General features: G+C 36.6%; 1 protein-coding gene across 2 annotated transcripts in view; it reads right to left on the reverse strand.

Annotated features, from left to right (window-relative positions):
* The window catches only part of NPAS3 (neuronal PAS domain protein 3), an 870,093-nt gene that overhangs the window by 592,917 nt on the left and 260,363 nt on the right, over nt 1-16,813 (reverse strand). The window contains exons 3-4 of one of the 2 annotated variants that reach the window (XM_073800562.1): nt 3,527-3,771; nt 3,365-3,415 (exon numbers count right to left, since the gene is read on the reverse strand). In XM_073800562.1, the coding sequence (XP_073656663.1) occupies nt 3,365-3,415; nt 3,527-3,771 (296 nt within the window). The remainder of the gene's footprint in view (nt 1-3,364; nt 3,416-3,526; nt 3,772-16,813) is intronic. The other variant, XM_073800563.1, reaches the window with a different exon arrangement.

Below are 16,813 nucleotides of genomic sequence, written 5' to 3' on the forward strand. Positions count from 1 at the left end.
TATACTCCAAAAATTGACTGAAGTCTGTGATTGATATTAGAAAGACAGAAAATTTATCTAGTTTTAGCAAATGTCAAATCAGCAGCCATTGCTTTTAAGATTAATAAAAGATATAATGGTTTCTAGATAGCCTCTAAATAGAGATTACTATGAATGGAGAAGTGATTTACCAACAGTCACCACAATGAGATTTCTTTAAAGGTTACAATCATCAGTTATTTAGCTAAAACACTGCTGAGAATGCCTGGTCATTTTTTGAATAATGCATAACGTTCATTGTAGATTTGATCTGTATTATAACAATAGAGATATTTCTAAAATAATAGGAAAAACTATCTGTTACCTTCCAATTGCTTAACGTATCACTTCCATGAAGTAACTGACTCAGGACATATTACACACTGTCACCTGAGTGTTCTTTCTGCAAGCATAACTTGTAATAATCTGTACACAATTGGCATCACAAAACAAACTCATCAAACTTTATAGACTTTAAGAAAAGATGTAATGAACACAGGGCAGAATAAAGGACCTTTCTGAAGCAGTAAATTAAAATGATTCAATTTCTATATAGTTGTTTGGGACAAATTTAAGTTTTGAAATTTAATTATTAACGTGAACAACTCATCGCATTAAAAAGAAATGTTGCCTACATTGTATAAGTACTTTTCATATAAATTTCCAAATGCCTTTAGGTTTATTCAAGAGACTGCTTGGAGAAGCACGAAGCATAATGTCTATCGTTTTATTGTTGGATTATGAACTGTACTTCACGTGATGCTGCAGGCTATTTACATAAGCTTGTTTATCCATATGAACTCCTTCAAGGGCACAACACAGAAGACCTTAATAAATTAAAACGAATTTCTTTTGCTGTTGTTTCATGAATGTTTGATCAGAATGAGTAGCAGGTTTGCATCATAGAACTAGAGCAAACCAATAAAAAATACATATATCGTACAGCAGAAGCAGCTTATAGAAAGTGCCCATTGCATTCCTAGCAACACTTGAGAGCCAAGGTAAACAGGATAGAGTCTCTATACTTCAGTACAGTATGGTCTTCAGTTCTAGACTATCATCAGTTTCCTAATAGAGAGAATATGCATGTGCCAAATTGGATGCTCTACCATAGTCTGGATAAAATTTTTTAAGTAATAAAATCTGGCATCTCTTTCCAGCCTTCAAAACATCCATCCCAACCTCCACATTTTTCTCACTGACACCACCATGTTCCTCCAAAGACTGAAACACCCTTATGGGCAGAGATCATATTTTATCTTGTTTTTATCCATCTTCATCATTAGTAGTTACAGAGTTGAGTTGACTGAAGGTCACAAAATAAAAATGAATTATTAGCCATAGTCCAAAGCTGAGAGCATTCTCACCTGGAATGTTTGACGATAGTGATAGAGATCAGACATCATTGCTAGAAATGATACCTGATAGAAAGAACCCTAGACAGAAAAGCAGAACCACGGGATTCTAGTTTTAGATCTTCTAACACTTAACCATAAACCCTTTCTACATCATTTCCCTCACCTGTAAAATGAGGGCTTAGTTCTATAGTATCTATAATTGTGCACCTCTAAAAGGCCATGATTCTAAAAGCAAGCAGAATTATCACATCGTAGAAGAACGGACAGATCATGGAACCATTAGGTTGTTCTACTTTGGCAGCCGCCACTACCAAGGAAGCCTATAAACTGCCAACTCTCTTAAAGAAAAGATGGAAATAAAAGATAATTATGTTAAAAAAGTTAATATAAGTCTAGTCCCTCAATGTATTTCAAATGGAATAATAAGATTAAGAATATATTTTGCATGTTGTGTGATTTCTAACCTGTTGTATTTATCCATTCATCTTACATGATGTGGAATGAACACAAAGACAACCTACTGAATAAACTCTTAAGTATTTACTAGGATTATATTCACGTCTTTAGCTTGGGAAAATTCACCACTACTTTAGCATCTGCAACATGGACTGGTGTATTACCGAGTTGACATCAACATTCTTAAGGGCAGAAGGGCTGTAAAAGAACAGCATGAATGTGCCTTGGTTTATTTGTACTGTGCTACCTTATACTTACACCCTGCCCTTGAGAGCTATCTCTGTTGTGCGTTCTTCTCAACCTTCAAATGTCATTCTTATACTTAGAGCAGGAGTCTGTGAACTCTGGCTTGTGGGTCAAATTTGGTGGCAGCTGCCTGCTCTGTAAGTACAGTATTATTAGAACACAGCCATACCCTGTTGTTTACATGCTATCTATGGTTGATTTCATGCTACAATGGCAGAGTTGAGTACTCCCCCAAAACTAAAATATTTACTATATGGCCTTTATATAAAATGTTTCCCACCCCCTGCTCTAGAGAAAAATAACCTGTTACAGTTTGAATTCTAATTTTCTTTCTCTAATAAGCCTAAGAAACACAATCTCTAAGTAACAAGAGCAAAGATACAAACAGATTCACACAGGTACATACATACACATGCTTATACCTCTTAGCACAGAATTGTCAATAGTCATTGCTTTTGACCCTTCGTTTTAATTTGAATCCTATAATAGGTTATAGCTCCCCCCTAGTACCCTTCCCTACAACAGCCAAGAGTACAGGGACTTCATAAGTCATTGTCAAGGTGTAATCACATAACTAAAGAATCTAATTCCTCCCCCAGAGGAGGCTGCCTACAATTCCACCAAATGTCCAATTTTATTCCATGCTCATCAAGGGCCTAGATACAAGGTTAAAGCACAAAACCCAGCAGATCCCGTCCCATGCCTTGAATGATACGTTTTCAGGACAGAAAATCAATGGCCAACACCACATGTACATCAATAAACATATGCATGCATATTCATATGTTTAAAATCTCATCAATTATTAGGCGTTTCAAGAACAAACAAGAAAATAACCCTCTTAAGTATCAGAGTGAAGAAGGCCTAAAATTTCTAAGTAATAAGTTTTAAGGGAAACTGCACCAATGATTGGGGGCACAAATACATGTTTATATTTATAAACTTTATGCAATATGCATAGAGCTGAAACATTAATACATACATTGATCATTTTGTTGGTCAATGAAATCATTACTCAAAATGCCTGCTATAGTTGTACTTTGCTCCCATCCTCTCTTTCGTAACTAAAACCAGAAAATATCAGCCCTACCCTTTAACAAATATTCTCATACTCCACCCCTTAATAATAATTTTCATGTATTAGCATAACATAAATTAAAACCAAGAAGCGTATTAACGTTAAGTCATTTCATTCTCATTTCCCTGAAACCTTATCTATAGTGATAGAATATATAGGCTGACAGACTTTTTGAAAATAAAATAGAAATAGAAGAGGTTTATTTCACCTTCACATGGTGTCTTTCTCATGCAGAGTTCAGATTTCCACATTTGTATCCCTTTAAAGGATTTGATATGCAGGAAAAGAAGAAAGGATGATGGTAAACATTTCATCTTAGAGACACCTACAGACCACCATATTCCAGGATGAACAGTGGCTAAAACCTTACCTTTTACTGACGTGTTAGGTGGAGGGCCTTCCATTCGCAAGTTCCATGGAGGGTCCCCCTGGTTAGCAAAGTCTCTCATTTTCAGATAGCTAATTGTAAGTCGAATGATGGAGGCCTTGTCAAGCTGGCTAGTGATGGCTGCAGGAAGAGGCAACAACTTGGCCAATTCATAGAACTCAAAGTTTTCTTTCCCCCGGCGGGAGCGAGCAGCATCCCGGGACTTCTCCTTTCTCAATGCTTGTAAACTGGAATCAAAGGAGTGGAAAAGTGTTGTTTAGAACATGTGACTCTGTCATCAAGCATAAACTGCTTTTCTTTTTACTTCTTTTTCCCCCCAGCAAAAATCTACCAAAATCATCTTCAAAATTCCAGGGACATAGTAAAAGGAGTTCCAGACAATGACCTCTAAAACCATAAATTCTACTTCTAGGCTTATATGCCATAAACTCAAGTGCAATGAGTAAAAATAGTTTGCTTGTTAAGTTTTTTCCTCCAATCACCTATGCACTGAGATATATTGTTTCTAAGACATAAGGTTTACAGGTGATGCTTGATGTTATCAGCTATGAACAATTTAAAAGATTGGGATTGTATTTATATATCTATTCTGAAGCTAATGGTTTTGTTCATTTAACGGTTATCACCATGGAATTGTAAAGCATCAGAAGGACACATTTGAAAAAATTTATTTCGGTTACCATCTTGAGAAACAAAGGGTAAACACACAGTTCACAGAATTAACAAATAAAATGTTGATGTGCTTCCAGCCCTCAATAAGAATCATGACCTTCAGTCACATAAAGAAAACATCTTATTGGAAATGAAGATTTCAATGTAACTATATAAATGCACTGGTAATTGATTGATAAGAGAATACTTTAATTCTTTATGAATGAACATACATTCATAGATGGATAGACTCTCTAAGATACTAGAGAATAAAATACATCACCCAGAAAAGTCAAACTTTAAGATAACATAAATTTAATGTTGAAAGATAAAGCCCTGTATGGGTTATTAAAATTTATAAACATTATAGACATATTACTTCACATAAGAGGCAACAGGTGGGATCCAGTATTTTCCTTTAACTATTCATGTACATTTCTGTTTGAAGTTTGCTCACATTGCTGAGGGCAGCACAACTGAAGTTGTATGTGGGCATCTGACAGGAGAAGTGCACCTACTCTGAATTGCTCCGTTTTGTGTCTGATGAAAAATAAATTCAAAATCAGACTGTGATGATAAATAATTGGACAATATTTATAGTATCAAGGTATTATTAACATCATTTGTAAGTATCCATTTTATTGGACTTTGAAGGCATTTTAAATCTTTGAATCTAGCATTCTGGTTTCCCATTACAAAATATCAAGAAAGAGAAATAAGAAAGAAGCAAGACCAGAGGAATAGATTAAAATGAGTCCAGCAGTGTGGCTTCAATCTCTTAATATGAGCAATAACATTCCCTATTACCTTAGACCACATCTGATATTGTTCATAGTGGAAACACTGTTTTCACTGCAGACATTTCATGTATCTTATTGAATATCTATGTGATTTAAGTAATGCCATAATGCTATGGTCAAATACTTGCTAGGCTAATACCCCTACCGGTTTCATGTTCACTCTATTAATAAAATATTCTACATTAGCTAACTAATGTATTTCTCAGAACTAGACAAATTAATGCTATCATTTTCAGAGTCAAAGCAGTCACAGGTGACAAACTTTTGTCTTAATGTTGGTGATAAGCAGAAACATCACTAATTTATAAAGAAAAGACATGTTATGCCATTTATTTCCCAAAATTTTAGCTGGCCTCCCTTCACTTCTTTAAATGCTCAGTGTGGCTTGTTGAAAATTGTCCATAAAAGTAAGAGATGCCTTACAATCTGATAAAGTATAAGTATAACCAGGACCCAGGTCAACATCTTAGGATAAAACAATGATTCATAGCCCTCCCTCTATATAATAAAAGTAATCTAACACCATTTAAGTCAGTTGTGCCAAAAGAACTATGTCATTTGACATGTTTTCTCTACCACTTGTAGAGTGCAGTGGTTCAAGTTCAATGCTTTGCTCTTTTTGTGTTCTTGTAATCGAATACTACTCCAGAAGGTGGGCTGAACTTACTTTTTTTTTTTTTCTTTTCTTTTTGGTCCAGTAAGTGACTATGATGGAGCTCTAGAGCAGGGGCTGCAAACTCAAGGGCTTGCAGGGTGAAGGCAGGGAATGTCAATGAGTAAAGAGGCCTGAGGCCACCTGTGGAGAAGTGGAGGCTGAAAGCCCAGGCAAAGGAAAGCGCACACCGTTTCAGCTTTGCGTGTGCTGCTTTGGGGGAAGGCATGCCTAGTGTTGCCAGATCTCTGCTGTTGCTATTTCTAGAAAACAAAATCTGAATTTTTACATAGCACTTCCAATTTTATGTTATGTGTTAATTTTATGTTAACTAACTGGCGTTTTTAAAAATCATGCGAGCCAAACAGAACATGCCACTTGGTCAATAATGGAGCAGGGACTCATTTTGCAATTGGGTAATAATTTAGGAGGCCAATTTTGCCAGAAGTTTTACATGGATGTTATATATAATTTTACTTACACATGTCACTTAGTGGTCACAAATGAATTCACTTGTTATCTATTTAATATTACTAATATTCACACTAGGAATTTCTCTATTCAACTGAAGCAAGTAGAGGATTATTGGGTTATTCTGAAATTGATATCTCTGCATAGGCTTATCAATAATCTAAGGAAAAAAAAACTAATCCTAAGGGTAGGCAAAGCCCAAGATCACAGAGATCAACCCAATGAGCTCCAGGGGTGAGGCGGAGGGGAGATGACTTCTTCTGTCTCCTCAAAGAAGGGGAATATGTGGACACTAAGGCTTTGGGGTGCCTTGCCTAAACATTGCACTCTGACATTTGACTTTTCTAAAATACCACTTACTTTATGTGTTCCCATACTACCTCCTTATCGTTTTTCTCTTCTCTACCTCTCCCCGCTTTAAAAAAATCTCTAACCCACAACTGTGTCACCCTACTGGAGTAATCGTCCTAGCTATAATCTTAATAACAATGGGTTTCCATGACTTCCACATCACATCATTATGCTGACACCACAGTACAGAAGACTTTCCGAATGATAGCACTGTGTCTGTAATAAGTAGTAACTGGTTTTGAGGGCAACAGCAATAAAATACAGTTAAAGGATTATAAAGGTTGTGGAGATGCTGATACAATTGATGAAGCTAAAGTCCTTAAGACAAGGACAGATTGTGGATTAATCTTTTGCCTGCTTTTGTGAAACAGAGCCTAGTTACAAGTAATTCTCAATTGAATTAAGGACTACATTAAAACCCAAAATAAATTTGCATTTATACATTCTGTTCTAAACCAAAATATTATGGTTGCATTTCTAAATACTAGAGAAAGAATGGATTGACTATATGTGAGTGAATGTTATGGCCTGATCTCTGCCACCTAAAATACGATTAAACCGTAAATACTCCTTGGGTCCAAACTTCCCACTGCTTTAATGTTCTTTCACTTGGACTCTGAATAACAGAAAACCCTCCACAAATCAAAATTTCAACTCTCTTTGATGACGACAGTACCATCCTCACTAATAATTACCACCACCAGCAACAAAATCAACAACCATTTCCAAAGACACACACACACACACACATATCTGAAAATCATAGGCAAAATTATGTATATATGTGTATATTTTGGGGGTGATGGTAAATGATTTTCAGATTTTCAAAAGGGGCCCAGCACCCAACCAAAATAATAATAATCTAATGTATAGAATTTCCTCATATAAGGATTATAAAGTTGGATTCTGCCGTCTTTTTGCCATTGATGTTGCTAGAATTAACTTATCCTAAAGAAATACCTTGGTTAAAATACTATTATTTTATGTATGTTTCCGTTCAACACTTTGAAACAATTTTTACATTCTATAGTTATATCTTGAAAGCATAGCTGACAATCAAAAAAGTTTACTAAGAATGACGCTTTAGCAGTCAGTGCTTGTAAATGTAAAGCGAGTTTTTCAATCTTTCCATCTATTTTAAGTTCCTTTGGCAAGTTGTATATTTTGCGGAAAGAGTCCCAGTGAAGGAGTTATGAGACCCACTTTAGCCACTGTAGGCCACTTATAATTCTAAGTCACTAAGCTGAGCCTCAATTTTATCATCTTAGATCATGAGAATGACAAACAAGGAGTATCTGGCAAATCTCCTGGGACCACTGCAATGACTCATATGATAATTTCATGTTAGTATACTGTAGACCACAAAGAAGTAAACCCCTTGGACAATTCTAAATTTTAACTTATTATTAACCGGAGGATTTTTGTGGAAACTAATGCCTGTGGCCAGCAATTTGTTATGTAAGTGATATTGATACATCTATGGTCAGTAACGTTTGGGTAACAAAAGATGTATTAATACATCTCTGGTCAATAATGTGATAACAGTGAAGATAGTTTGTAAGCTCTAAATGTGGTAGAGTCTACTTCAGAGTTTTACAACTAAGAATTTTAATAAGTTGGAAAGACTTAAGAACGCTTAAAATATAGTCAACCCTTCCTTAAACTTTCTTGGAAGCACAGGAGTTAGGAGTAGGGGCTCTGTAGCCAGACTGTAAGTATTCACATCATCACACAGTTACTAGCTGGGCTACCTTGGATAGGTGTCTCAACTTCTTTAGGCCTCAGTTTCCTCATCTGGGAAATAGACATTATATTAGTACATACATCACAATATTGCTCAGAGGAATAATTGAGCTAATCTATGTAAAGTGCTAAATGCCTGGCATGTTGTAAACGTTATATAAGCATTAACTATTATTACGGTAATGGTAAAACTTCCCTGGGGACAAAAGCCCAACTGTTTTGACCCTAGTACCACATCTGACTATTACCCTATTCCTCCACAATTCTTTGTAATTTTCTTTAACCAGCAGCCTCTTTCCTACCACTTTTTTTTTTTTGTTTTTTTACTCTGGTTACAGTTTTATAATTCTGAATAGTTATTTGTTTTCCTCATTGTCCTCTCAAACTGCCACTTGTGACCTTCATTTTTTAGTAAATTTTATTTCCCATACAGTGACAGTAGAAATTAAATCAAAGGCCTGACTTCTGCTTGGCGACAACCCTAAACTGCTGATTTCTGAAACTCCTTCCATGTTCTCTCAGCTCACGATTCTCACTTTCTTTAAGTTTTGTCTGCTGCCTCTCTCAGCATATCCTCCACACTCGCGGAAGGCAGAGGGTAAGTGTGTGGATTGCAGAGCCAGACTGCCTGTATTTAAATCCTGGCTCTATAACTTATGAATCATGTAAACCTGAGCAATTTACTTAACTTCTTTTGCCTCAGTTTTTCTCACCTGTGAAATGGGATGATAATACTATCCGCTTCATAAGGTTCTTGTTGAAATTGAGTGAGGTAATTTTTGTAAAATATTTACAGTGGTGCCTGGCACACAGCAATACTGTATAAGATGTGTTAAATGAAAACCTAAGCTCAGGTCACACCGACTGTTCTATGCTTTAAGGTCCATTTATAATTTACACTCTGTTCTCACCAATATGATTTCTATCCACTGGTTCTGATATACCACATTGTGTACTTCAGTTAAATAAAACTACTTGACTGCAGAGATATTGATTTTTCATTATGGTCCTCCTTATGACTATGGTCTATCTGTTTTACACCACAGGTATACTCAATAACTCATTCAAATAAAAAATAACATATGTCTCATTAATGGAAGGTTAAATGTTTATAAATACGTGATTGCCTGTACTAAGAATAATAAGGCGCCATTTTTTGTTCCCTAAAGTAGAAAAAAGTGGCATTCAATGGTAAGACATGCAATTTTGTTTACACAGAAAACTGAACATCCAAACAGTAGTTAAGGGAACGGGTTACTCAGGAAGATGGTGAAAGCTTCTATGGAAGACTTGAAAATTGCAATGATTAGTATTAGTCAGAAAGAGTATATGTGGTACTCCTAGCAGGAAGAAGATCTTTCAAAGTATCTCCCAAAACATCACAAACCTGAAAGTTCTCTTTAATGTCAGGCAAAGCCCCAAATCCAGGACCATGGAGAGCTCAGCCAGAACATCTGGAGCAGGGAAGAAACTTGGAAGGGCAGCAGCATTTCCCGCTCTGGCCTCCACATCGGGGGCAAGGCTGAATCATGAAACTTTACTTGAGCCAGCAATGAGACAGGAAAAAAAGGTACAAACTTAAAAAAACATAGGTACTGCCACTATCACAAAGCCAATATTATGAAATTGACTCAGGACTTATAATCTCTCTGAAGCTGCCACAGAGTTGGATAAGGGTGTCAATTTTTCATTGGGCCACTTGTCCATGGTGGACAAAACAGATAATTTTGGATGTGATGACTCATTAAATTAAAAGAGGTAAGTTATCTTTTATGGCTGGTCTTTTGTAAAATTTAGTTTTGCAAAATTGATTATTTGGTTTCCTACTTCACAGAAATGGCGATAATGATTACGGGAACAATATAGCTAGAGATTTACAGAATATAACAGAGCAAAAGTAATAATTGTCACAGAGGAACAACAGAAGTAAGTCAGCTTAATCAAATGTTTCTTCTCCGATGACTTCTTCATAGCATAGATTTCTATCAGTTTTTTTTTTTACAATTTATAATTATATTTGTGGAATGGCTTCTTATATGGACATTACTGATAGATCCACACTCTCTTACACAAAAATCCTCTCTCTAAGCCTCAGCTTTAACACCTTCATGTAAACTTTTAGAATACAATAACTAGTTTATAAAAGAACACGGAGAGCTTCCCCGGTGGTGCAGTGGTTAAGAATCCGCCTGCCAATGCAGAGGACACGAGTTCGAGCCCTGGTCCGGTAAGATCCCACATGCCGCGGAACAACTAAGCCCCTGCGCCACAACTACTGGGCCTGTGCTCTAGAGCCTGCAAGGCACAACTACTGAAGCCCACGCACCAAGAGTCTGTGCTCCACAAAAAGAGAAGCCACTGCAATGAAAAGACCACGCACCACAACGAAGAGTAGCCCCCACTCTCCACAACTAGAGAAAAAGCCCGTGTGTAGCAACAAAGACCCAGTGCAGCCAAAATAAATTAATTTATTAAAAAAAAAAAAAGGAACACGGCAGGTTTTGTTCGTCTAACTGTAGGGGAAAGGAAGGTAGGGTCATTAAATTTTACCTTTTTAAAGTACTTCTAAGGAGCCGGACAGGCAGTTTTTTATGGATTTTCCTACTTGTTTTGCTTAGGAGAACCCAGCACTACAGACTTCTACTATTTATCAATTAATCTGGCATGCAGCCTCAAAGGAAGAAGGTCGACCTGTATTAAAAATGCAGCCATCAAAAATTCATCAAAGGCTGCAGCATTTTAACTCATGAAGCTTTGAACACCTGCATACTTGTCAGATCTCTGGTCATAGTTAACGGTGAGACCTACAGTTACTCTGGTACCTACACCTGCCCTGACATGAGCTGAATGAGGAGACTTCCCAGGGAAAAACTACAGTAAAGATTCTATAAGCACTGCTTGCCCTTCCTTCGTTACTTTCAGTAAAACAGCCCACCACACACTGACATCACATAGAGTTCAAAGTCAATCAAATCAGCCAACTGCAAAGAATAAAAGTCTTTCAGAAGTATCTTTTTCCCTATGATTGTAAATATCAGCATTCTTACAAGGTAATAGAATTGAGAAACGCATAAACAACTATTATCTGGAAGGATTATGTACAACATAATTCACAAATTGAAGTCTTTTAATGCTCTTCAAGAAAAGGTAATAATTTCAGAAACCTTCCTTTAATGTGTGAAGAAAGCAGTATAGTATATGCTGGAAGTAAAAACTGGAACCTTCAAGTTCAAGGTAAGAACTCTGCTGCTTAACTAATGCACTGCTCATAGCTGTCATCATTAATTTATGTTAGCCTCTGTAAACATCAAGAGTATAATAGGCCAATTTCACAACTAAATATAGATGCACATTTTGCCCTTATATAAATGGCAGATTGCTACTGTAGATCATCGCTGCAGCAACATGTCAGTAAAGATGCACTGTTTGATGGTCTGATGCTCACACAATATATAAAACCAGTTGTAATGGTTGTTTGGAAGCAAAGTGTAACATAGCAGCAAAATTTCATTTGCTCCACAAACTCAGGATATATTAAGCTTGGCTGACAAAGACTGCTTGATGTGCTAAATCAGCTTGACCTTCATTCTTGCCTTATTTTTCTCATTTAACATGTGAAATGACCATTATTTTTCCCCCATGTAAGAAAATATCATGAAATTGATTGCTTAAAACCAGTGTCAAAAACATCTGCAACTGCTAACATTCAATGAAGTATCAAAACCAAGACGCATCCTTAAAATGTTTAAACTAAGATATATTCTGATTGAATAATCATGACCCATTTCTGACTTGTGGTAAAATAGATCAAAAGAGTAATTAAAGCCATTCAACTGAATGCCTTCCCTCATCTTCAGAAAATGCCTTGTGTATGTTTGAACTTAATAATTAAATTAATTGGTTTTAGCCAATGAGCATTTTTATTCTTAACACTTTAAATAAGAGGATTTAATTCCAGAATGAGTCATTAGAATAGTAATAAAGAAAGCTGAGAGGTCCGAGCAATCCTTTTCAACCAATGTTCACCTTGATTCAAATAACCCTTGAATGAACCACAGCAAGACCAAACTATTCATTGTATGCTTTGGTGTCTGCCAAAAACCTCCTGAATCAAAGTGTTTTGTTCTTCATTTTCCCCCAGAACTTTAAGCTACGCAACTGGCAATTCCATAATAATGAAAAAAAATCTTGCAGCTTTATCAAGTAATTTCTCTCCACCCAATACATAGCACTTTACCTTGAAGCAACTTGTATATTTCACACCTTAAATTTCTATTTACCAAATCAGCTAATCACTTCACAATTGAACTCAGAACAAAAAAAAATTATCAATTAAAGTGGTTGAAACTCCTGCAAATTATCATTTAGGAATGAAGTAATTGCTTTCATCAGGGCAGAAAAGCCCGCCAGAACAGAAATGTCACTTTAGATTAGTGTTCTCTCTCCTGAAGCTATGGATGACACAGCTGATATAAGACTAAATGCCAAGACCAATCAATTGCTTTTGTGGCTCTGCTCTGAGCTGCTGTAAAAGGGGCCATTTTCTAGGATCTACTCTTCATTATAGTAAATGCTATCTCCTTGGTAACATAATTCCATTTCTCATAAATTCTGTCTGAGCGCATTGTCCTAACAATGGATGTTTGTGGAAAAGAATGCTGTTGGTTTAATGCACAGAATTAAGTGTGAATGGCTGTCAAACTGCTATAGTTTACTAGTTCTTAAACATAAATTGAAGTCTTATACATTAAAAAGAATTCTTGGGGAGAAATGAATGTCCTGAACAAGGGTAAGATATTTGTATTTGAAGGTTCTGTGCTACTGGTTTAGAATTTTGACTATTCTAGTATTTATCTGTTGTGTACATTAAATCAGTCAGCTCACACCAGAGGTGGGTGAACACATCACTTACTTTCTCAGCAGTGTAGTTTGCAAATGTGAAACCTCAGAAGCAAATATGGACTCGTTAGGCAACTGCATGTGATTTGTGAATAGCCACAACTGTATTAAAAGAAAAAAAAATTTTTTCTTTCAGCTGAGCCATTCCTGGAAATCACCCAGATCTTAATTTGTATTGTTCATCCCTCTGAAGTTACAAGAATCTGGGTTGCAGGCTCCAATTAAAAAGAAATTGAAGAAGCTAATATAGTGAGAAAGCAGCAATTCCCTGCACTGCTCTCTTCAGGTCTGAAGTTTAGAAAGAGATTCAGGATCACGGGTCTTTGCCCGACGTGGGATAAAGGCTTTCTCATCCCGGTGAGCACACATGTGTAACTTCCATTAGCAGTAACACAAGTCGTGAGCACACATTGAGAGGAAGGTCTACTGCTAAATATTTGAAAGAGTCAGAGCATCTCTGCTGAGAGGCAAAATGAGAAGGAATAGTGGGCACCCTGTGACCGCGGGACATTTTACTAACCATCTAAAGGGCCACTGATGGAATTCTATCACTCCAAAGAACTACAGTACTAAATTCATAATATCAATGACAGGAAAGTACATGTTGTTTCTACATTTTAAGATTATTCAGTACCGTCAAAGAAAAGCATTGACCTTATTTAGCACTATAATCATAAAAGCAAACATCTTTGAATGTCTACTAAGTTTCAGGGTTTAAGTGTTTTAAGCATCATCCCATTTAATTCATGGTTGCCAATATCAGAAGGGGAGGGGGGGAAGTAACAGCATCTATGAAAAGCAGATCATCTCCGCTGATTATATTTGACCCTAAAACAGTGTTGCTTTCAGACCCTATTTTGGGGGGCAACTAAATGGGTTTTCTATCTTCCCTCTAACTTTCTGCTCTCATCCCCCAAAACTAGGAGTTTTCTTGTCTCAGGGAGGACTTTCCCTGGATCCTAGACTTTCAGTGCTAAAAGCAGGACGGTCCTGGGCAAACCAGAACAGTTGGTAACCCTGGAAATGTTACTGCCTCCCATCTCACAAATAAGAAGATCAAAGCACAGAGAGAGAAAGTAACTTTGCCCGAGGCCAATGACAGCTGAAGCTAGAATCTGAACCTTGGCAAGATGACCCCAATATGTCCTTCTCACCACCGCACTGCACTGCCTCTAGAGCAATAACGTCCTCGTGATTCCCCTTCTCCCAATTATATTTACACAACCATTAAGTTACCGATAAAGTTTTATATAATGTATAATCATCCATATAAATTCCATCATAATTGTTATGAAAACATTAATTTGTTAATAAAATTTCCGATAAACCCCCTGTTTTTTCAGGCTTATAAACACATTCCAATTTGGAGTAGATAAATTTGCTGTTAATTGCTGTAAGTTCCAAACTAAGTCGCTTTGGAATTCAAATTCAAATGACCTTTCTAGAGGGAAAATTCATTTTTTCCTTTAATTTTTTTTAAGTGTGATTTCAAACACTTTTGAAAGCACAACCAAGTAGAAGAAAGCTTTTGAAAACTTTCAAGCTTGATAGGAGAAAGCTGGAAAGGAGAAAGCATGCTTTGACAAGTTTGAAGATCTTTAAGTATGAAAAATGAAAGTTATGGTCATGTGAACACTGCAAACAGCACACACTTCTACTTAACATCAATGAACACACCATTATACTATAACTGCCTGCATTTCTAACAGAAATAAGTGAAATGGTCATGCTTTCTTTAAACTACAATTGAGAATACAGGTCCATCAGTCTAAAGAGACAATATACCCTACCCCTACCTTACTGACTTTTTCTTAAAAGACATGTATTTTTATTTAACCTCTCATCAAGGTTCCAGAAGCACGGTATATAGTTACCAGGGGTGTACAGTGTTACAACTTCTAGAGAACACTCAGGGAAATACATATCCTAAGCTGACTAAGGAGGCAAATAAATATATTCTGAAAGAATACTCACTGCCTCTTTGATAGACTTTAGAAACAAATTATGGAATATTCTCAAGATATTGAACAAAGATGTTGAAACAAATCTTCAATGACTGGGGAAACTTTTTTACAATATGTTAAGTGATAAAAGGCAATTCATAAAGCAGCATGTACAGTGGGTCAGACAACTATAGTGATATACCCGTAATTATATATACAGAGAAAATATATCCAAACCAGGATTAATTCCCACAAGGCAAAATATTAAGATAGGTAATTTCTACGTGGTAGAAATTCCTTGTAGGGGGGTCAGAAGATGGGAGGTGGGGGGGGGCAGGAGATAACTAATTTCTGAAGTTTCTTCAATAAACATGTATTTTTAATATCAAAATTACTTCTTGAAAAAAACAACATAAATGTAATTTTATGGACTCTAAGTTGAGCCTCAGAAGCACTATGATGCTCAGAGGTATTTTTCATTTAATAAATGGTTTACCTGACAGTGCTATCAAATGCCATCCTGTCACCACTTCTTGCAATAGTAGGGCCTGAAAAATATTTCGAGAAAATGCTTGGCTTGGTCATTCCTCTAAAAGAGAACTGGAATTGAAAAAGCTGGGAGAGGCCTTCATCCCTCCTCGTTATCCCACATGAGTCTCCAATCAAATGACTGAGTCCTTCAGCCAGACAGCCTGGGCTCCTGTGTCTTTTGTGACCCCCCCCAAACCCCAAAGCACTGTGTTGCCCAGTGTACAATATACCAGCTGCCTGGTTGGGCATGGAGTGTGCTACCATTTAATGACTGACTTTTTCCGTGTGTCACTAACTCCTTGACAACCCGATGGCAGATGCAGATGCTTACCTGGGAGAAAACACAGATAAATAAACACACAAAATATTGCACAGAATGGGCTTCCTGAAGCCAAATCTCAGACCCTGACTCAAGTCTTGGTTAAGAAGCTGCCTCAATTAACGGTATCTTGAGATCTCTACTAAGTTCTATAACACTGACCAAACTATCATAGTCAGGATCATTGTTTCTTCATTGACTGCTACACCTCCCACTTCTAACAGGTGTTGGCCCTCGGTGGTACAGTGGGTCCATGGCATTAGACTACATATATGCAGCAGAGAAGACGTTTATGTGCCAGGGATTATCATATGAGATTTAATCTGAGAAGTCATAATACCTCACTGAGGTACTTTATAAAGCAGGACAACATAGGAAATGCCTGTTTATTTGTAGGCTTCCATTACTTAGTCAGGAACAAAGTCCTTCCAAAACCCTACATTCTTTTGAAAAACCTTGATAGATGCTTAGTCCTCTCATTAAAATCTGACTTGGAGGAACTACAAGTTAAGTTATTCTGAGCCACATGTAACTATGTAACAGGATGATAAAGGTAGGTAATATTTCAATGTATAAAATACATGTTTAAAACATGAAATTAAATAAGGGTAAAATAAATAGGCATTTTTTTTTTATTTCATGAGTTTGCAAGCTCCTCATGGAAAAACAAAAGGTTGTACCGTGATACAAGTATACATGAAACTAAAAAGACCCAGTTACCTTATTAGTTGCAAGTCAGCACTGCATTTACTGATATTGAATAATTACAACTTTAATAGTAACATGAATCCAAACTGTTGGTAGAAAGTTCTCAGATGTAGGAAAGCACATGATGATTGATTTGTAAGCTGAGTAAAAGGGACTGTTCAATTGAAACAGGGCAAGGGAAGCCAGCGATTTGCTCAACTG

The sequence above is a fragment of the Tursiops truncatus genome, chromosome 2 (assembly GCF_011762595.2).
Source record: "Tursiops truncatus isolate mTurTru1 chromosome 2, mTurTru1.mat.Y, whole genome shotgun sequence".
Taxonomy (NCBI): domain Eukaryota; kingdom Metazoa; phylum Chordata; class Mammalia; order Artiodactyla; family Delphinidae; genus Tursiops; species Tursiops truncatus.